General features: G+C 63.4%; 1 protein-coding gene across 5 annotated transcripts in view; it reads left to right on the top strand.

Annotated features, from left to right (window-relative positions):
- Nucleotides 1–21,502, top strand: part of CASKIN2 (CASK interacting protein 2) — a 51,154-nt gene that overhangs the window by 18,940 nt on the left and 10,712 nt on the right. Inside the window, exons 2-4 of one of the 5 annotated variants that reach the window (XM_068655157.1) lie at nt 1,694–2,414; nt 19,598–19,649; nt 21,311–21,408. In XM_068655157.1, coding sequence (XP_068511258.1) covers nt 2,321–2,414; nt 19,598–19,649; nt 21,311–21,408 — 244 coding nt within the window. In that variant the 5' untranslated portion in view covers nt 1,694–2,320. Of the gene's footprint in view, nt 1–1,693; nt 2,415–19,077; nt 19,487–19,597; nt 19,650–21,310; nt 21,409–21,502 lie in introns of those variants that run through there. The other 4 variants (XM_068655154.1, XM_068655156.1, XM_068655153.1 and 1 more) reach the window with 4 other exon arrangements.

Below are 21,502 nucleotides of genomic sequence, written 5' to 3'. Positions count from 1 at the left end.
GCGCCTCTCATTGCATTTTTCGAGCCTCGCACGCTCCTGGGGAGGCAGGGAGCAGCGGGAGGCTGTTTTCTAGGTGAGGCCACGTGGAGGTTTTTTTTTTTTGTGTGTGTGTAATAAACGGATAAACAGCACCAACGCCCTCGTACTCCCTTTTTTTGTGCTCGCAGAGCAGCGTGAAGTTGGACTCGGTGCGCTGCGTGAAGGGAAACAAAGTAGGCTCGAAGCCGGTGCAGTGCAGGAAGCTTCGGGAGGAGATTTGTTTGTGGCGAGGGCTCGCTCTGAGCTGAGCAGCTGAAACTTGGTCGGGATGGGGCAGAGCTGGGGGGGTGCCCCAGGACACGGGGGGGTGATAGCTGACCGAACCAGGCACTGCTATCGGCACCAGGTGCTGGGGGTTCGTTGAACCAACCCACGGCCCCAGGGAATGAGTGAGAGGGGGAGAGCCCCCCAGCCTGGCCTGGGAATTTGGGCACCTCCTTGTCCCAGGAGCCAAACCAGCCCCAGAGCCTTGCCCCTGTGGCCGCCCTGCATGGCACTGCACCCAGGGGAGGGCTGGAGGGGGGCAGCCCCGTGCTGGGGGGCTGCACGGCTCCCAGGCTGGCCGTGGGTGGGCTGAGCGGCGCTGTGCTTGGTGTGGGGTCCCGGGAGGCTCTGGGACGGCCCTGCTGCTCTTGCCCCTGAACCAGGCAGGACTTCTCCTCCTGCTGTTGTTGCTTTCTCTCTCCTTCCGTGGTTTCTGTCCTCGAAGCAGTGACCTCGATCGCTGGGAGGAAGGAGCACCCAGTGTTATGTAAATGGCCGAGCGCTTTGGGAAGGGAGACGGCACAGCACGGCCCGCCTGGGCGCTGGCTGGGGGAAACTGGAGCCAGTTCCCATCCAGCCTGGGTCGGTGTGGCGGGAGTCGCGGGGCGGGCTGCTGGCAGCCCCACAGCTGGCACGGGGTGAGCTCCCTGCCCTCCTGCTCCTCCCCGGGCTTCAGGGCAGCCTGGATGCACGGCCCTGAACCAGGAGCGATTTTCTTGCTGCCCTGATGCAGGGGGAGAACATGGGGGTGGGAGGGCTGAAGGGCTGCAGCAGGAGCCTGGGACCTCTGGGGTGTCCCCGCCAGCCACAATCAGGGCTTGACCTCGTTCCCCTGAGCGTGGCTGTGCTGCCTGCTTGCACCCAGCTTCTTGCTTTGGGCCCAAGAGCAGGAGTTTACCCAGTGAAGAGTGTCTTGGGTCCCGGGGCACCGAGCTCCCCGGGTAGCTCGGAGGGCCGGGGTTTGTCCCTGTGCCGGAGGGGAAGGGTGCCAGGCAGGTTCAGCCGGTCCCAGCGGCTGTGCAGGGAGGACTTTGGCTCAACCTCCCCTGCTCCATCGCGTGGGTGCTGCCACCGGCAGAGGGGAGGGGGAAACGTGGCAGAGCCCCGTTTGCTGTCCTCAGGGAGGGCACGGCGTGGCCAATCCCCTGGGCTGGAGGGCAGGGAGATGAGCAGAGCAGCAGCACTCATCCATCCGTCCCCGTTCCCCCCCCCCCCCAGGAGGCTTCCTCTGCAGGTTCTTCCCTCTCCTTCTAACAGGAGGATGAGCCCAGTCCCGCCAGGACTAAATATAGTCAAAGTATTCGTTCTTCGGCGCGGATACAAAAGCTGTCGCGACGGAGCCGGGAGGTAAATGGCCTCTGGGGGCTGACTGTGCTCTTCCCCTCCGCAGGTCCCAGGCTGCCGTGCCAGCCCGCACCGGGGCTCGGCTGCGCGCGGGGCTCCCCAGCGTGGCTGCAGCGCTGTCGCCAAGAGGAATGCCGAAGCGAGGGGGCTAATGAGCACCAGAGAGGGAGGATCTATGACTTCCAGATGGCAACGAGCCTGTAATCCCTTTGGGAAAAATTAGGGACTCATCAGTGTGGCAGAGCCTGGCGAGGGGAGCAAAGCGGAGCCCAGCGCAGCTTCAGCTAAGAGGCTCGCAGCATCCCGATGTTGACCCCACTGGGTGCCCTGCTCCAAGCCACCCCGCTGGATCTCGTGGCACCATCCCATTGCTGCCGGGAGCTGGTCCCTCAGCACTGAACTTTTTCTCATCTTAGCTGATTGCATGTTCTCCGACCGAACCCCGTCTGGGTCCTGCTCCTCCCGACGCAGAAAGGGACCTCAGCCGCTAACAGAGACACTTCTCCCTTCTTTTTTTTATGTCCCGTGGGATTTTAAAGCATCTTTCTTGCTGGATTTCACCGTCTCTCCGAGCATGTTTTGAGGATTTACAGGCTTACTCTCATGGCTTTATAAACCTCCGGGATCCGAGGGCTTCTTCCTTGTGCGCCGCTGCCGCTCCCACCTGTCCGCCATGGGGCGAGAGCAGGAGCTGATCCAGGCCGTGAAGAACGGGGACGTACCCGGCGTGCAGAAGCTGGTGGCCAAGATCAAAGCGTCCAAGAGCAGTGAGTACCTGGGTGCGGAGCTGCTGCTTCCCCTCGCTCCTGCTGGGCATCGCCGCGTGGCCCGGGCTGCGGGTGCTGCGTGGGGCCGGTTCAGCATCCACACTGGGGTGTGAGCGCTGACTTTGAACCTGGTGGCTGAGTTCCTCCACACTGGGAGGCGGGAGCACAAAAGCAGCCCGGGCTGGTGGAGGACTGAGCTTTAAACCTCCCGGCAGGGCTCGGGTTCCCTTCAGGCTCAGCGCCAGGGACCCCAAAGTGTGGGCACCGAGCGGGGAAGGGCGAGGGGAAATCACAGCGGGGCAGGCGGCCAAGCTGTTCGGGGGGATGTGGTACAAAGGGTCTTGAGCCATCGCCGCCCGCTCCTGGCCGTATTTATCTTGTGAAAAATTATCATCCGAGCCGGTCGACTGGAACCAATTGTCAAGCCTTGAATTTCAGTCTGGTAATGTTTAACCCTTCAGCAGTGCTGTTTTCTTTCATGTGTGCTCGGAAAGGTCAGCCGCGAGCGGGCTCAGAGCAAATGCTGGGCTCAACCCATGCTGAGCGTTTGGTGAGCCGGGGGCCTGCTCCTGCTGGTGCTGTGGGGGTCCTGGAGGGACTTTGGGGTCCCTCCCAAAAACTTCCAGAGAAAATGGGGGTTTAAAAAGGTGGAGGAGCAGATTATGGCTGGTGCTGCAGACCTTGCAGAGAGCTGAGCTCCCGGGTAGGTGCTCCGGTCACTTCTTGTGCCCTGCAGAGAGAAGGAAGCTGGAAAAAGTAAATAAAAGGGCGTTTGTCGGCGGTGCGTGACGAAGGGAAGGCTGCACAGCTCCTGTGTGGGCTGCAGGAGCTGCTCTGGGTGAGAAGAGGCCAGAGAAACCCCTTCCCTGTGCTTGCAGCCTGCGGGGTGGCTTCAGCTGGGAAGTTGGTACAGGAAAAACGCACCTGGGCCCAGCTCCCTGCTGCAAGGTGCTTGGGGAAACTCCCTGAAGGGCCCTCCTGGTCGTGGCCCTTGTTGGGGTCACGCGTTGTGGGAGGGTCTTGGGGGGCTGCAGGAAACGGGGGGGGAGGAGAAATATTTTGGAGAGGGGAAAATCGGGCAGGAGAAAAAGCTTGAAGCCTTAATCGGGGTGGTTCAGGGCAGAGAGGCCGGTGCTGGGAGCCCTGAGTTAGGCTGGGGATTATAAACGTGAGGTGGGGATAAAATCCCTTGTGGTGGCTCCTGGGGCCAAAAGTTGGCAAATCCCAGCACTGGGCTGCCTCTTCCTGCCCCCGGAGCCAGCTCTGAGCCTGCTTGGGTCACCGAGGGAGCTGGGTGCCCCGTATCTGGGTGACAGGACCGGGTGCCTTCACCTCCACGTGCTGCTCAGGGTCCCTGGGGGTCACAGGCCGTGTGGGGCAGGGCCTGGGGCTGGAGCAAGGTGGATTTCCTCGTGCAGGAGGCTTGAGGGATGCCCCAAGGCACTAAATAAAGAACATCAGCCCCGAGCTGGTGTCCCACGGGCAGGCAGCGCGATGCAGGCAGCTTGTGGCACCCCCAGCTCTCCTCCCCTGCGTGCCGGGGGCAGTTCACACTTGTTTCCTCTGATAGCTCTCGCTCCCAGCCCCTGTCTGTGTTTTCTCTGGCATCTTCCCCCCCCCTCCAGCCACGGGGCTCCCACGTGAACGCCTGCCTTGAACTCCCCCGCTGCAACGGCGTCTGCAGGTCCCTCGCTCTGCTTATTTTCATTTTACTCCTTTATAAGGAGGGGGAGCCAAAAGCCCAGACCCTGGCAAGGCCACCTCGCAGCCCCCGCCTCTCCCTTCTCCCTCCCGCGCCGTGCGAGCAGAGCGTTGGCTGCTCATTAAAGCTCCTTTTCCATATGACAAGCCGAGATGCCGATGGATTTTTTTTTTTTAAAATCCCTCTAAGAGTCCTTCTGCTGTCTCGGTGGATTGGGAGCTCCGTCACTGTGATTAGCCCTGCGGGACTTCCTGTGCCTAAAAAAGTCACCGCACGTAAGCAAGAAGCGAGCGCCAGTCCCGGCAGCGGGGATTGTAGGGCCGCGGTGTTGAACGTTCACCCTGCGCAAACCCTCGGCCCCACAAGTGGGTCGCAGCACCTGGCATTGTGCGGGGGGACACAAAATTTGGGTTGGGAGGTTCAGGAGCAGCCTGCGGGAAGGGGACATGGGGACACCGCCGTGGCTGCTCCTACAGCCAGAGAGGAGAGCGGGCTGCTCCCGCTGCCCCGGCCGCTCTTTGTTGAGGTTCCCCTGAGCAGCAAAGAAACGGCTCCTCTTTTTAATTTCCTCCCCTCTCCCCTCCCCTCCGCGTCTGGAGTTTAATTGAAATTGTTAAACGACCCGTCACGGCTTTGGCCTTTCTCCCTGGCGATCAATCCCGGCCCTGCCTGGCCCCGCTCGCTAACAATGCCCCGGCCTGGCCGCGTGGGGCACGGGGGCTCAAGCCGGGGCCGCAGGAATCCTTGCCACAGGGTGACGGCTCCTGGGGCCGGCCGGCTGCCACGGTGCGTGGGGAGCTTTGCGTGTCCCTGTCCCAGCTGGTGGTGGCGGCAGGGTGAAGGGGCAGGCAGTGGGGTGGATGCCGGGGGGGTTTATCCGAGGTGTGAGCCTTACCGCCCCGCCGACAGCCCGGGACTGGAGGTGCTGGGAGGAAGGGAGCAGGAGCTGGGCTCGCTGTTTGCCTTCCTGCAGGGAGTGGTGGAGCTTTTTGTTTAAATGCGCGTGAAGTGCAAAGAAAGGGCGACAGCTGAGCAAACGCGCGCCGAGCCCTGCTGGGCCTTCGCCCCCTGACACCAGCCACCCCGGGCTTTGGGGGCTCCCAGACCTCAAGAACGTGGGTGCCTGGGGTTCAGGTCCGCCTGGGCTGGGGCCTAACGAGATGTTAAACACAAGGAAAGCTTCTGGAGGGGGGAGCCTTGGCTCTGCCCTGCTGCCTGGCTCCGCTCACTGCCGCGTCCCGGCGGTGCAGGGCACAGCAAGGGCTTGTGCCAGCTCTCGGCTGCTGCCACCCGTCCAGCTGGGCAGGGGAGGGACGGTGGCTGGGACACCAGCGGGCAGATGTAGGCTGATTCGCTCCCTGCCTCCCCCTTAACTTTCCTCCTAAGCCCCGGTAGCTGTATCAGCCTAAGCCCCGAAGCGTGAGCTTTAATCTCTCTCCTCCTATTTGTTACCCTCTGCCACCGGCGCTCTGTGTCCCCGGAATCACCTGCCCTCCCTCCGAGCCCTGCAGGATTTTTTCCTTGTCTCGGTGGCAGCAGGACCCGTGGGTGTGCAGGGAAAAGGTCGCTGCTCTCCTCGATCCAGGAGTTCCTTCGTGGTGGCACTGGATGCGCTGTTGTGTCAGCGGCCCATCCCGCATCGTGGTGTCCTTCAAGGGGGGCCCGTCCCACCCTCCCCACCTGCAGGGAGGTTTGGGTGGCGTGGGGAAGAGCCAGGACCTGCCCGCAGCGGGCTCGTTATCGGGTCAGGCTTTTGCCACCCCGCTGCTGGTGGCACAGGGACTGCCGGGCACCGTGCCTGCTCCGCTCCTGCCCTGGGCGCTGCAGCTTTCGGGCTCCGGCTGTGCCCCCGAGCCATCACGCCACCCTCACCGTGTCCCTCGAAGCCTGGATTTCAACCAGGACATCACAAACATCCCCGGTGAGGTCCTTTCTTCCTCCCCATGCCTACTGGAGGTCTGTTGGGCTGGCCCGGCTGCACTGCTGTGTGCGGGCTTGGAAAGGCCACGGACATGCCCAGGGCTGCCACGAGCGGGGCCGAGAAACTTTGCCACAGCAGGCGAAGCTCCAAGAGCCACCGGCAGAGCCCGGCCAGTGGTGGCCCTGTGCCGGGGAGCCCCCCACCCCGCAGCCTGCCGAAACGTGCTTTCAACCAGCCCGCAGTGGGTGGGAGGGGGAAAAGGAGGCTTCAAAGGCTCCTGCCAGCGCGGCGCGGCCGCCTTCCTGCCGCGGGGATGGCGGCGAGGCTGCAGCTGCATGGTACCGAGGGGGGAGCCTCAAATCCTTTCCTCCTCCCACGGCTCCTGGTCTCTCTGGGGGGGTCTCTTCCAGCAGTCGTGTGCCAGCCTGCAGTTTGCTTGGTGCTTTGTTTTGTTTTGCTTTGTTTTGTTTTGTTTTCTTGTTCCCCCCAGCGCACGCTGTCATGAATCCCGCCTGTCCCAGCTCGGGGAGGGATTTGCCCCCTTTTCTTCTTTTTTTGGGGGGGAAGGACGAGTCCCACGCAGGCAGCAGCAGCGCGAGGAGTGAGGCCACGATGGCTTTTCAAAGTTTTAAAGCCGGCCTCTGCTGCTTGTTGTCTTTGGACGGGGGCCACAGGCGGCCCTGCCGGGGCCTGGCTGCCACCGCTGCACCCGGAGCGAGCGTCGCCGAGCGGGGAGATAAGCCCCGAGCAAACAGCGCCACGGAGGCAGACGGAGCGGCTGGTGGGAAGGGGTCACCCAGCCTGTGGGGCACAGCTTTGATGTCCTCTGTACCCCATCACCCCATCCCGGGTCCGTGTTTCTGCCCCCATCCTTTAAAAACCCTTTGGCAGGGCAGACTTCAGCTCCATGCCGCAGCCTGTGCCACCTGCAGCTGCTTTTTTTCCTCTCTGGGTGAAATAGTGGGGAGATAAAAAGGGGGATAACAGTGGGGAGTTATGTAAGGGATGTGTAGGGGAGCTGCTCTGGGGTTTTGCTGCCTTCCCCAGGGGTTGGCCGGCAGCTCCTGTGTGTCCCAGGGATGTGCCCATCTCTCCTGGGGAGCGGAGCTGTGCACGGGGCCGTGCTGGCTGCGTTTGGGCTGGCAGCAATCCCCAACACAGCACGCGGGAGGCTGAGGTTTGGGGCGGGAGAGGGATTTCCGTCACTCGGGCATCTCCCGGTGACTCAGCCCTGGCCACAGGGCTCTGCTCTCCCCCTGTGGGAGCTGCGTGATCCCTCTCAGCTGCCTGGCCCAGAAACGTGGCACGATTTGGGTGCCGACAGCTCCGAGGCAGGCGGGCAGGGAATCCCAGAGCAGCGTGGGACAGCGCGTGCCCTGCTGCCGGAGGCAGCTGTAACGGGGACAGCGCTCCCCAGGGCTGCTGCCAGGCGGGGGAGGAGGAGAAGCAGCAAGGACACCGCTGGCACTCGTGTCCCGTCCTCTTTCCGTGTGTCTGGGACGTGCTGGGGGGGCACGGGGCTGGCAGCAGGCGGCAGGGAGCTGCCAGAAGGTGGCAGGAAGGCTTCCCGAGTGGCGGTAACCGAGCTGGGGGTGCTGTGGTGTCCCCCCCAGGGCCGGGGTCTCCTGCTGGAGCTGACGGTGTGCTCTGGGAGCACCTCTGCCACGTGCTTGGAAGCAGCCCCACACGTGCCCGTGCTCCCTGGCTTGCCGCCACCCAGGAGGGAAGCTGCTTCTAGATGGAAACCTCGCCGTGCTCCTCCTCCTCCTCCTCCTCCTCGTGCCTACTGGGGCTGAAAATCTCGGCTGTGACCTAGAAAAGCCACCCGGAGCGTCTCCAGCACCCCGGGCATTGGCCCTCTTTGGAGCGGGGACAAGGCCGTCCCCAAGGACTGCGACCAAGACAGCAGCACAACTCGTGCTGCCTCTCCACTGCACGGCCGAGGGCGGGGAGACCATTTCCCCAGGCCGAGGAGCGAATTACCCAATTCCAGCACCTCTCCAGGAGGATGGTTTGCAGCTGAGCTGGCTGGGAGCGCCCGGCAGCATCCCGGAGAAGGCCGGGAAGAGTTAAAGAGGCGCTCGGTGCCGTGCGTGTGTGTGTGCATGCACGCGCCCTGCTTTGTTTTGAAAAGCGCCTCGGCTGGCCTGGCCCCGCGCCAGTCCCGGGGCCGCCGCTGGCAAAACGCAGCTTCGGTGAAGAAGTATGAAAGGGCAGAAACTAAATAACAATAAACCACCTTTTCTGGCTCCTGCGGCAGGCAGGGGGTGGGGAGCCGAGGGGCGGGAGCTGCGAGCTTGCTGCTTTTCCCCCAAATTGTGCCACGGATTCCCCCCCAAAATCACCCCCTGGCTGGAGAGGCGAGGAGCTGCCTGAACCTTGGGCCTCACCGAGGTGTCCCGGTGAGTCACGGACCTGTCTGGAGATGCCCGACCTGCTTGGAGACGGCTCCGCCGGAGCGCTCTTTACCCTCCTGGGGAAGGGCAGGACGCCCTCGCCCATCCCTCGCTCCCGTCGGACGCCCGGGGCCGCGGCAGCCAGCGCGCGGGGATTGGGAGCGAGGGCACCTCGAGCTGTTTGCAACCCGGGGAGAGCGGCTGGGGTGGCGAATCGCCGCCTTCGATGGCGAGATAAGGGCAGGGCAGCGGGGCCGAGCCGCGTGCGCGGCAGGTATGCGGCTCCTGCAGCAGCGCAGGCTTGGCGCAACACGTTCCGGCTGCGCTTCCGCAAAGCCCTGCCAGCGCCGCTGCCGCTCCCCCGGGAGGCCCCAGCCAAATGTGTGCAGGGAGCGCGCGGGGCCCCCAGCACCGCCACCCAGCCCGGCCCCTGCCCCTGCTCCTGCTCCTGCTCCTGCTCCTCGCCGTGCTGGAGCAGCCGGGATGGGCCGAGCTGGGGGCGGCTGCGCCGTGGGGTGCGAAAGCTCTCCAGGGTTTCCTAGCGCTGCCCGTGGCTGCAGGCGCTGCTGGTGCTGGTTGTGTAGGAGCCCCGGCCTTCCCGTCTCACACAGGGACTCGAGCAGAGCAGTAGTGTGCAGTAGGGAGGATGGCTTGGGGTGCTCGAGGTCTCCGACCTTGGCCCCTTGGAGCAGCAGGCTCAGGGTCTCCGTGGCTCCTGTCCTTGCTCCGTCCTTCCCTCCCCTCCTCCAGCAGCCCAGCTCCGGTCTTGATCTCGTCTCTTTGCAAGGACGGGTGCAGATAAGGGGTTTTTGGGCTTGAGCTGAGTTGGGTACAAACACCCCTCGGGAGGGCACAGACTGGGAAACCCCTGAAGCTTTCCCCTCATCTTTGGAGGCTTCTCTGCCACCCCTGGCACGGCCGGGGCACGCCGTGCAGCAGCAAGGCGACGTGAGCGCCGCTCACCTTGGCAGCTTCCAAAAGGGGCCAGAGTCCTCCCTGGTGGCTAATCATTGCCTACGGGGGGGACGCGGTGCCCTGCGGGCCTGGCCGGCACTGCAGGGCAGCAGGGATTGCTCCGGGCTCCAGCCCAGCCCGCTCTGGTCACCCTAAAACACCTCCGTTTGGGTTTTGTTGGGGCTGATGTGGTGGGAAGGGCTGCCCCCATCTTCCTCGAAGGAGCTCCCGGTTATCCCGAGAGGTTAAAAAGAAGGGAGATGCTCCTTGCAGGGGAAGAGGCAGCGGGGCACGGGGCAGCCAGCAGGGATTTGAGCTGGCCCTGGCCCTTTCCTCGTTAGTAAAGCCACGTCCCAGAGCGGGGCTGAGTTGTGGCCACGTGAGGAGGTGCCGTGAGACAGCTCCTGCTTGCAGCCTGCCTTCGTGGCGCAGGCACGTTGGGTTTTGCCTCAACCCCATAGCAGCTCCTTGCCCCTCACGTGTGGGGCCCCCAAACTTGTGTTCCCTGGGGCTGGCGGAGCTCCCTGCCTCGGAGCAGCTGTCCCGAAGCACGTGTTGGGCTGGAGCTGCTTCACCTGGAGCATGGAGTGGGTGGGGGTCTCCTCTGCCTCCCCGCCGAGTCGGGGCTCTGCTGCACCCCACTGCACCCCGCTCCCAACGCCTGTGGGGCCAAATTTGTGCTGGAGACGACCCCAAACGTTTTCCCGGCTGGGGTGCGTGTGGGGTGGGGGATGCAGGAGCTGGTGCGAGGGGGTGCCTTTTGCCCTTTTGCTATGAAAGTGAGCCGCCGCGACCCTTTTTCCCCCTTCGCACCCCCCTCTTTCTCCTCGCCACCCCCTCCGGCGGGCGCTGCGAGGCGGCAGGCGGGGTTTTCTGTGCTCGGCTCCCAAGTCCTGCCTTTGCCTTCGCCGCCAACTCGGGCTTGCCGGGGCCGTTCCCGACACGCACCCGGCGCGCTGGAAAGGCGTAAACAGATCGGGTTCCCGGCAGGGGTCCAGGGACCGGGCAGGCCTTGGCTTGTGGCCCACCACCGCTCGGTCACGTTGGGGTGCGGGAAGCGCCGAGGGAAGGTGCTGGGACCACGGGGACGGGCCCTGACCCCGCTGTAAATCAGCTCGACCGCGTTGTGTGGCATGCGGGGTGGGGGACAGGGCTGCTCCGTCCCGCCCTTGTCCCCAGCTGGTCCCCGAGCAGCTGCTGCCCGGCTCCGGCACGGCTGTGGGGCCACGAGCCCAGGCTGGGCCACGCGAGGAACCCCGAGCAGCTGGGCTGCAGGGAGGGCAGGAACGCGGTGCCTGGAATAACTCAGCCACCGAGGCGCACGGAAGGACGGGCACAGAGCCCCCGACGGGCACAGAGCCCCCGACGTGTCCCCACTCCGCCATGGGGACAGGGGGACGCCTCACCCACGATGTAGGGCATCCCTGGCTGCTGCAGGTGTTTGCTGGGGGAATTTGCTTCCACCTGGGGACACGCAGCGTGGTGTGGGGTGCTCCTGTCCCCTGCGGGGGATCGGGGAACCCTTCGCTGCCGCAGCCAGGTGACAACGTCCCTATGGCCAGGGACAGGCAGCAGAGCAGAGCTGGGTCCTTCTCTCAGGCTCACCCCAGGCTGGATGAAGCTTGGCCCGCACCAGGTGGGACGGATCCATCCCCTGCCCCTGTTCGCTGAGCTCCTGCTGCTCTTTCCCAACGCAGGTGCCACCGGAGGCTGCAGCACCTCTGCACCTGCAGGAGCCAGGGCTGCACAGCGTCCCACAGCAGGAGCAGGATGGAGGCTGGGTTTCGGCTCCGTCTGGAGGGAAGGAAAGAAAAGCTTTGCTGGAGCCGCTCAGCTCTGGGTTGTGACTGGGATCAAGCTCTGTGCGTTTGCTTGAAGGTGGCTGTGGGAAGCTGCTTCAGCGGTCTTGGCCCCTCAGAGAGGGAATCCTTGTCTGGCACGGAGGGGAAACATCCCCAGACGGGGTCCTGCTGCCTTCCCCATCCCCTGCAGGGCCGGGGCCGCGCACATCCCAGGGGAGCCGCCGGCGCGTTCCTGAGCAGGGCTGGCTGGCAGCAGCGCTGGCTCGCGGGGTCAGAGTTGAGGAAAGGCATCCGCGAGGTATTTTTAAACACTTGTGACTTCAAACCCCGTCCGCACAGCCACCAGCAGCGCTTGGAGGTCAGTGCTCGGCTGCGGCCGGCCGCTTGCTCGGGGGTGCTGTTACAGGGGGTGCCTCGGAGGGGGCAGATTCGGATCCCGGCCGCTGCAGCGCGGGGCCTGGGCCCTGGGAAGGGGCGATGGTGCTCGAACCGTGGACCTTTTGGGTGACCTCGAGCGAGTGGCTTCACCTCCCGGTGCCTCTCCTCCCATCCTGTGTGTGCCTTGCCTAGATTAGAAAGCATCCAGGGTGGGGACAGCGGCTCCGGCTGCCCCGGCAGCGCTGCTCCAGGCACACAGCCACTTCCCCCGGGGCCAAAGGGTGAGGAAGTCACAGGATTTCCAGCCACCGCATGGCTGCGTGCTTCGAGGACCGGCTCCACCGGCCGGAGCGGATCCCAAATGCCGGCTGCCACGTGCAGGGGACAGAGCAGCCCCTGTGGGTGCCGAGCTGGGGCAGACGGGGACAGAGCAGAGCGCCTTAGGGCGGCACCAGCCTGGTCCCCCTGCCTCAGCCATCCCCAGGAGTTACACAACGTGCTGCAGCCTTCCGAGCTGGAGCCTTGCTTCAGTCCCTTGAGCTCACGGGGTTTTTTGCCGGCTGCTCTTGGCTGCTCTCATTTTTATCTGGGGCTCGTCGTTGGAACGGTAAAATGAGTAGTTAGGTGCTCCTCTGGAGCGTCAGAACCCTCCAGGTGTAGGTGGGTTGCTGCATCCCTGCCCGCCCTCCCTAATTAACTGTTGCTCAGTGAATCCGGACCGACTGACCTGCCCTAATCCTCCCCTGCGAGGCGAAGCCTTCAGCTGCCTGCTCCTGCTGCTCGCCTCGCACGTCCGCCACCAAGCCCGGCCCGTGGTGGCTGCAGCCCCGAGGGGGCACCCGGAGGCACCCCAGGAGGAGGATCCCCCCCTCAGGGCTGCCTCACGCCGCTGCTGAGGTTGTTTCCCTCACCTGGGGCTCCCTTTGTGCTCCCATTCATGGCGTGGTCCCCCCACATCCTGCTTCCCCCCTTTCTTCCTCCCATTGAACGTCTGCCCGGCGGAGTGTTTCTCCCCAGATGCTCAAGTTCGCTATTTTCCCAAGCTGAGTCTGCACCAGTTTGTTCCCTGCTGCCTTCCTAACCTCTCCGAGGCCCTTTGTGTGATGCCGACCTGCCCAGCATCCCCACAGGTTTCATTAACGTGCCCTTTACTCAACATCCATGAAATTGCTGCGGGTGCCGATGCGGCCCCTTTGCCTGGGCACCCGCAGGGACCGGCGGCCCCTTCCCCGGCTCCTGGCAGGGAGCTCTCGCTGGACCAGCTGAACGGGAGCCAAAACGCGTTGGTAACGCCCGAGCAGGTCCTCTGCTGCCATCTGCACCCCGCAGCCCCCGAGGTGTCCCCAGTGTCCCCTCGGCACAGGTGGGGCTCGGCGCTGTCCTTTCCGGGGCGGCCGCGGGAGCCGCACTTGGCCGCTGGCCCCCTCGGCTATCGCCCCATCTCTTCCCGCTCCGGGAGGTGTCCTGTCCTTTCGGAAGGATGGGGGAAATGGAAAAGGCTCCACCTCTTCCCTCGGCAAATACAGCTCCTCTGAGTTCACATCCTGCAGAGCCCAACGGCCAGGTCCCAGCAGGGACGGTGACTTCACCTCCCGGTAACGCGTTTCCCCGGCCAGCTGGGAAAGGAGCCTCCATATCTCTGAAGGAGCCGCTTGGCTTCCCCCACCCAAAGCCTTTCCCAGCTGTTTCCATCCTGACAGGGGCCGGGGGATGCAGAGAAAGATTTCAGCTCCGTGGGGAAGGGGAGCTCCTGTTCAGCCACGGTGCCTTGAGGCTCGGCCACGAGGCTGGGGGAGCCCCGGGGCTCGGGGGAAGGAGTTGCGCAGGTGCAAACCCCGAGGTAGCACAGGGAGATGGAGTGAGCACCCTTCTGAGATCCTTCTGAGATCTTTCTGGGGGCCCCAAACCTGGAGCAGGGGCACGTGTTTTGCTTTTGCAAGGAAAGAGGTGACTCCTGAGATGTATTTCCAAAGGGCTCTTGTGGCATCGCCTCCCCTCCTCGGGGCTGGCCCCCTCCATCCCCACCCAGACTGCGAAACCTCGGGGCAGGGAGGCGAGAGCTGCGCCTTCCCCAGCTGCACGGATGGGGACAGGGCTTCCGACGTGGCTTTTCCTTTCATTGTTCTGACCGAGTTTGCTTTGAACGAGCTGTGTGTTTTTTCCTGCTTTGCTTAGAGGGGGAAATGGCAGGGGGGAAATCGGGGGTCTGGCTGGGGGTCCCTGCGGATGGCTGGGGCCGTGCTGCGGGTGAGGGATGCCTGGAGGCTGCGCTGCCTGGGGATGCTGCCCCCGCTGTTTCCGACCTCTTTCAAATACTTCATTGTTGGATTTTCCCTGCGAAAAGCCAAAGAAGGAAGAAGTCTCCGGCTGACTCCAGGGTCCTGCTGCCGTGCCCTTGGACTCATAGTGGTTGTGGGTTCCCCAGACCAGCCCATGGAGGAAGGCAGAAACTTTGGGCCTCTCCAACTCCTCCGTTGGCTGCTCAGAAATGGGTTTGCGGCTCCTTCAGTGCAGCCTTTGCACGAGGAGACCCAGTGGGGTGCTTCCAGCGAGACGCGGGGCTACCAAACCCAGGAGCGGGGCTTGTTTGTGCCGGGCACTGTGCAGCCTCTGTGGCGTCAACACACGCAGGGCCCTGGCCAGGTCTGGTGCAGCCTGCGCCTGACTTTGGAAGGTTTCTCAATGGGTAAAGACACTAATTATCCCCAAGGAGCTGCCAAGACACTGGGGCAGGGAATGATGAGGGGTTTCCAGCCACCCAGCTCTCTCCCATCGCCATGGGATGGGATCTGCCTCCCCGCTCGCAGCCTCCCTGCCCCTGCCAGTTACCCCAGTGGCTTTGCCCCAGTCGGACGCACACCATGGGCGCCTGGCTTGGCAGAGGAGCTGCTGTCAGCGTTGGCTGAGAGCCTGTTTGCAGGGGTGCTGCGAAGCCTCAAAGCCCAGCACAAGCCATTTGTGGGCAGGAAGGCGCTCGTGGCATTCGGGTGCTCGGCCGGGTGTCGCAGGCGGCACCACCCTGACCCCCGCCACCACCCTCCCTCCTCGGGGAAGATCGGGGGCCCCTTCCCAGCGACCTTGCCACCTTTTGGGGTGTGGGCTGGTGGCTGCGGCAGGCAGCCAGGGTCAGGAGCCTCTGCTCTCAGCCAGGCTCGCTGGGCAGCTTCGGTTGTGTCTCTTCGTGTCGCTGTGGCCGAGCTCCTTCCCTATCAAAGCGGGCGAGTCTCTTCCCAACCAGTTGGGGAACAGCCGCGCCGGGAGGAGCCGGGTGTGGGTGGCCGCGGCGGACGTGCCTGTGGACAGAGGGGTGGCAGGAAGGGGAAGATTCCCGTGGAGGAGGGATGGATGTCACCTCTTCATGTCTCATTTTCTTGGCAGACACCAAAGTCTGCCCTGAGCCCCTGGTCCAAAGCTGCTGCAGGCCAGGGCAGGGCTGCTCCAGGCCATCGAGGCCGGGCAGAGCAGCTTGGGTGAAGCTGCCACCTCCACCTCCAGCCCCGCGAGGTGGCTGGCTCCCTGCAGGAGGCAGCTGGTGAGCTCCTCCAGCTGGTTTATGGCCACAGTGGGGACAGTCCCCTGGTGGATTTTATTTTCCCGAGAGCATATTTGCTCATACTCGGTGCATCCAGAGCGCACAGCTCTGCTCCCACATCCCCTGGCAGCGGGCACGTGTCCCTGCGGTGCCCAGACAGAGCACGACGCACGGTGCATCAGGTGCATGATGCTTGGGGTTGGGTGTTCGGGGCTGCTTGTGGCTGGTGGTACCGGGATGCTGGCGGTGCAGGGGTCTCCACCATGCAAGGATGGCAGCCACGCAGTGAGGGAGCTCTGCTGTGGCCACGCAGGGCACACAAAGTCATGGAGGGGTCCCAGCAGGGCGAAGGCAAGCCTCCTTTCTTGCACCTCCCCAGGCCAGGAGGCCCCAAGGGACGCGTGGCAGGTGCCTGGGGCGTTTGGGTATTTCCCTCCCCAGCGTGACGTGGCCAGCAGCACTGTGTCCGTCTGCAGCGCAGCGCTGGAGGGGAGAGAGGGCGTCCTCGCAGGGACGAGGTCCCCGCTGAAGGGCGCGGGTGAGTCACGGTGCCCGGCGTGCTGGCACAGGGGGTGCCGGCGGGGCTGGGCGAGGGCACGCCTGGCTCCACGCAGCCGGCACAGCCGGCGCCGGGCGAGCGCCCCAGGGGGGGTAAATACGGGTTTGTGCCGGGCCGGCTGCCAGCGGTGTGCTGAGGCACCCGCCCTGGCCCGCTGCCCCCCCTGGGGTGCCCCCGCGCCCCACGAGGAGCTGAGCACAGCCCCGCATCGCCGTGGCAGGGAGCAGCCCAGCCCCGCGGGGAAACTGAGGCACGGGGGCAGCGTGCTCCCTTCCCCGGGGGGCTGATGGCTCTGGGGAGCTGCTTCACCGCACGGCATGGGGCCGTGCCGCCCCAACCACCCCCCCAAGCAGGTGCAGGGCAGCTCCATCCCTCCCAGCCAGCGATGCGGGACTGGAAACCTGCTGTGAGCAAGTGCCCGACACGCCAAGAAGCCGGCCGGGGTGGAGCGATCGGCCGCGAGGGTCGTGGCACCGGATCGCAGCGGAGCCTCCGCCACGGCCGGCGTCCCGAGGAGCACGTGGGCCCGCATTTGTAAGCAATTTGCTGGAGCTCTCCGGAGGTGTTTCCTGCCTGCTGCTTTGGCAGCGAGTCGCCGCACAGAAGCTCGCTGCCTTCCCTCGAGGCCTCGCTCAGCCCCGGCCGGCGCTGCCGAGCCTCGTCCTGCCCGGGCAGGAGCAGGCGAGCGCCAGGGGCGCGGATTGGGGCCAGCGGGACCCCCAGGAGGGGCACGGGGCTGAGCATGGAGGATGTGCACGTCCAGAGTTAACCCGTGGGATGTGCAAAGCCCTGCTCTTCCCTGGAAATGTCCCCATCGGGGCTTTTTGCCTTTCGGTGTCAGATCCACCTTTTTTCTGGTCTTGACTCAGGGTTAATCCTCCTGGGAGGGATTGTGTGGGGTGCATGGTCCCTGTGTGGTTCCTCCAGGCTCTCCAGCCCCGGTGCAAACCCAAAGGAGGTGCCAAGGCATTTGGGAAGGATCTGACCGCCTGCCCCATGTCAGTGCCGTGGCTGGATCAGCCCTGCTCAGCCTCACAGGGTGCTGGGTGCCTGCTCCTTGCCCTGCCTGCACTTTGTCTTTCATCCTGGCTTCAAATCGTGCAGATCTCCAAGCAGTGATTTACCCGGATACAAAATGGGGGTGAATTCCTCCCCTTCCCCACCAAGAAAGAGGCTTCATGGCATTTCCATTCCAGAAGAGCCCCGGAGGCAGAGGCTGCTCCAGCTCCTCTCTTTGTCCCTTCTGCCTGCCCCATGTCCTGGCACAGCTCTGCCGAGGATGGACCATGCAGGTCCTCCGGGGTGGGGAACTAATTTGAGGAATGTTGCTTGTTGAAAGGAGCAAAACCAGGAATTTGGCCGTGCAGATGCTGGCTGCTGCCTCCCCAGGGCCGCAGGGACACCCGCTGCGTCCCAGCCCTGCTCTCCGGACCCCTCTGGCCAGCCCCTCACAGGAGATTTTGGGGACAGCTCTCCCCATTCAGATGGCAGGCACTGCTCAACTCCAGGACCAGCTCCTGGGGGTGTTTCTGCCTCTTTTGGCTGCGCTTTTGCTCGGTGGGCATCTCCATCCATCCCTTCTCATCCCACGTTGCCCACCTGGCTCGGCTCTGCTGCTCCTGCCCGAGGGCACGGTGAGGATCCCTCTTCCTCCTCCCCAGAGCCCCCGCTGCAGGTGCTGAGAGCAATTCCCTCCCAGACTTCATTTCCCGGTGCACGGAGCATCCTTTGGGACTGCGGATTTATAAGCCCTAATTAAAAGAGACAGGGGTGCAGGAGGCCCAGCATGAGAGCCCTGCTTTCGGCTCCAAAGCTGCTTGTGTTACGCTGTGCCAAAAAGGTCGCAGCTCTCTGCAGCATCGGGAACTCCTTCTTCATGGCATGAAAACCAGAAAGCATCCCTGACCGGCCCCGTCCTGCGGCCGAGCAGGAAACACCAGCTCTGTGGGCATTTCCGTGCTGCCGGGCAGCCAGGGAAGCTGGTCCGGGACTTGCTCTGAGTGATTAAAGCTGCTGTCAGTAACTCCGGGTAGAGGAACCCTTCATTTAGTCTTCAGTTTGATCTCTGTTGTGTCCTCTGGAAATCCCCCAGCAGCTCCTCAGCTCTTCCTGCTCCCCGTTTCCAGCTTCTGTTGGAGATTTTCGGATGGGGAAGACGAGGACTTTTCCCAGAGCAGCCAGCAGCCTCCCTGGCTCTGCCGGGTGCCCGCAGTGCGATCCTGGCTCAGAAAACGCCTCTGTAAAACACACACCACAGGGTTCGGCGTTTATTGTCCCTCTGTGACTCAGATGAGAAGTGGCCGGCTGCTTTACAAGTGAAATGTTATTTTTTTCCTAAGTGTCAGGCCCGCAGCCCTGGCTGGGCGGGGAAGCAGCCCCTCCGCGTGCGCCACCGCGGCCAAGGGAAGCGGCTTTTCCTTGATGCCGACCCCAAATCCTCAGGTTTGGGGTGAAAAGGGGCTGGAAGGAAAAAGGCAGAGCACCGCTGTCCCCGGGAGCAGCCTCCTTCAGAGAGCCTTCGCACTTCTGCTTGGCACGGAGCTGCCCGCCCCGGCGCTGGTGAAGAGCTAATTACGGTGATCCCATCCCGATCTGCTCTGCTGTGGCAAGAGTCACGAGCCCTTCACCAGCAGCCACTCAAAGCCCATTTGGAGTTAATTAGGCTGTTTACAAAACATTTGAAATTGCAGTAATGAACGTGCACCATTACTCGGTTTCCTTTTAATTATACATTTGCATGATGAAGGAGCCTGCCCCCTCTTCAGCTCTGCTTTCCGGCAGAGGGGCTGCGCGGGGGAGCTTCGTGGGAGATGGGCGGAGAGGCTGGGAGAGGAGAGAGAGGAGGAGGAAAAGGAGAAAGAGGAGGAGGAGAGGAGGCTGGGAGAGGAGAGAGAAAAGGAGAAGAAGGAGAAGAAGGAGGAGGAGGAGAAGGAGAGGGCTGCAGCACCCGCCCCGCAGGCCTGCCCTGCTGCAGGGGAGGTGGCTCCTTCCCCAGGACCCCGCCACATTTCAGCAGGGCTTGAGTGGCTGCTTCAGCCCCGGCTTTGAGCCCAGCTCCCAGACTTTGTTTTTCCATAGGAAACAACACAAACCTTGCAAAGCATTTAATCCTCCCCGGCTCGGCAGCGATGGGGCTGCCTGGAAAAGCAGAGGAGGAGCGGCCGCATTTCTTGCCCCCTGCATACCTTTCCCTTTCTTTCCCTTTTTACTTAGCACATGAATTCCAGAGATGTTAATCCGCTCTCAACCCCTCGGTTGAGAAGAAAACGTCCTCTCTGTGTGGGAGGAAGGAATTCATTCGAATTAATTGCGGGAAGGAGCGGGGAGACGGGGGGCGCGCGCGCCAGGCTGTGACGAGGGTGGGGTGAGCGTCCCCCGCCGCTCGGTGGCCTTGCAGCGGAGGGGAGGGACGGGCAGGAGCTGGGGATGTCCAAGGTGGCACAATCCTCACATTCATGGCCGGAGGCTTCAGCCTCTGCCCGCGCCGTAAAAATGCCAGCCATGTGGTCTGTGGGCCTGGCCTTGGCGGCTGCGGCAGGCGAGGACAGCGAGTGGGGGGCGAAACGGCTCCGCTCAGCACTTCTGGGGTGCCGCTGCGTATAAAAGGAGGGAAGCGACGTCCCCCCGCGCAGGCTGGCAGGAGCTGCGGGGCCCTGACCCATCCCGGGGCCGTGGGGGCGCACAGAGATGGGGCAGGAAGGACAGAGGGAGGAAGAGATGTGAGCTGGAGCGGGCTCAGCCCGTCGAGAGGGTCCGTGGAGGTGAAAGCAGAGCAGGAGAGAGGAGCCGTGGCGGGGATGGGGCAGGCGCTGTTCTGCGCGCTGGGAGGTCAGTGTGGCCGCGGGACGTGCTTCGTGCAGGGCACCGAGGTTCCCGTTCAGCCCTGTGGGGCTGCGGGGATCGTCCTCTCGCCCTGACCTTGGCCTCTTTTCTCCGCAGAGCTCCTGGGATCTGCCAAGCGCCTGAACGTGAACTACCAGGATGCGGACGGGTGAGTGCTCCCCGCTGGGTGCTGGGCACCTCCTGCATCAGCGCCTGCACAGGGCAGGGGACGGGTTTGCTCGGGGCAGCTCTCCTCAACATCCAGTTGGTTCTGCCTGGGTCTCGTAAAGCTTTTGGGGTTAACTGCTGAGCCTGGAAAACACAGCAGCATCCCGAGGCAGCGCCACTTCACGAAGCCCGGGCAAGCCCAACAGAGGCAGAGCCAAAGCCTGCGTGGATCTGAGCTGAGGGCTGTGCTCAGCCCACCCTGCACGGGTGCTTTAACAACAAAATTCTTCATAAACTGCTTCTGCATCCCCCTCTGTAGGGCTGGGGGTAAAAAAGTGTGTAAAATGTGCTCTACCCTGTGTGCTGAGTGCTGGGTACCGCAGAGCGGAGCAGCCGTCCGTCCAGCCACAGCGCATGCACGTGCTTGTGTCTGTGTTTAATATCCCAAGAGCAAAATCCCTTCATTCGGGGGGTTAGAGAAAGAAAAGATGAGGTTGCTAAGTGACCACAGCATATTTGTGTAGCTCATCACTTCCAAAATCCAGGCACTTAATAAGCTTGGTACTGAGAGTTAAGGAAACCACAAAGGCCCATAAAATAAATAAGCGCATTATTCTTATTGAATTAACTCTGACCCGTGAGTTATTAGCACTGGTTTATGTATTATTGTTGTACCTAATTTCTACATGTTTTCTTTTCGAGGACTCTGTAGGAGGAGGTGTCAGTTGATGAGTCCTCGCAGGCCAACAGGGGGTTGAAAATGTGCAGGATGGCTGTCTTAAAATAATAGTATGCAGATGGAGCTTAATAGACACAAAAATGTAATAATAGAAGCGATGATCTGACTCTGATAAGGCACAGGGCTCGTGTTCGGGCGGCTCCGGGAGGGCTGCTGGTGTGAGAAGGGTCTGTTCCCCTTCGCAGGGCCACATGTGGTGTTTGGGTTATAAAAAGCACTGGTGGCTGTGCTGGGCTTCCCTGGGGGGCGGGGATAGGGGCGGCGGGGAGGCAAGTCCCGTGCACGTGGGGCCACACCGCACGCCCCTCGGGAAAGCCCTGCTGCTGGCGGTGCCCTCGTCCTTCAGAGGGGGTGGGCATCCTTATTTTGGGGTGGAGGTTTTTGGCGTGGGCTTGGTGGTGCGGTGGCTGTGTTTGGAAGAGGGAGCAGCCCTTCTGTAAGCCCAGAGACCCCCCAGGGACGCGAGGATGCCCTGGGGTGGCCGGGCAGGAGGGGAGCCGTGCTGGTCAGGCCGTGCTGGCGGTGCAGGGCTGGGAGGCTGCCGAGCCCTTCGGAGCCTCCGCGGTGGTGCGAGAGCCCTGTGCTGAGCCTTGCCCTTCACGTGACAGCACCGGGGGAGCACGCTGGGCAGCCGGGCCCCTTTCACAGCCCCGAGACACAGAGCTCATTCATTCCCAGCTGCCTCCCCCGCTGCGCCGTGGGCTCCCGGCATCCCTGCTGGCACGGGCAGAGGGATGGCGCCGGGACAGCCGAGGGCACGGGGAGCACAGAGGGCTTTATCTCCTCTTTGCTCTGGGGAATCCCATGGGAGCTGTGTCTGGAGCGGGGTCAGGAGGGACGTAGCCATGAGCCACCCCGCTGCGTGTCCCCACGCAGAGCAGGGGCTGCAGGGACAAGTGCTGAGCCCTGCCTTGTGCCCGTAGGTTCTCGGCGCTGCACCACGCGGCCCTGGGCGGCAGCCTGGACCTCATCTCGCTGCTGCTGGAGGCACAGGCCACCGTGGACATCAAGGACAGCAACGGTAAGGGGTGACCCCCTGCTGCACCCTGCGTCTCCAGCAGCCAGCTCAGCCCTCCGAGCAATCCCGGGGGCCTGAGCCCTGCCCTGCCCTGCTG

This window comes from Anas acuta, chromosome 18, assembly GCF_963932015.1.
Source record: "Anas acuta chromosome 18, bAnaAcu1.1, whole genome shotgun sequence".
NCBI lineage: Eukaryota > Metazoa > Chordata > Aves > Anseriformes > Anatidae > Anas > Anas acuta.
The sequence above is the reverse complement of the archived record's forward strand: the minus strand, read 5'-3'. Positions and strand labels throughout refer to the sequence as shown.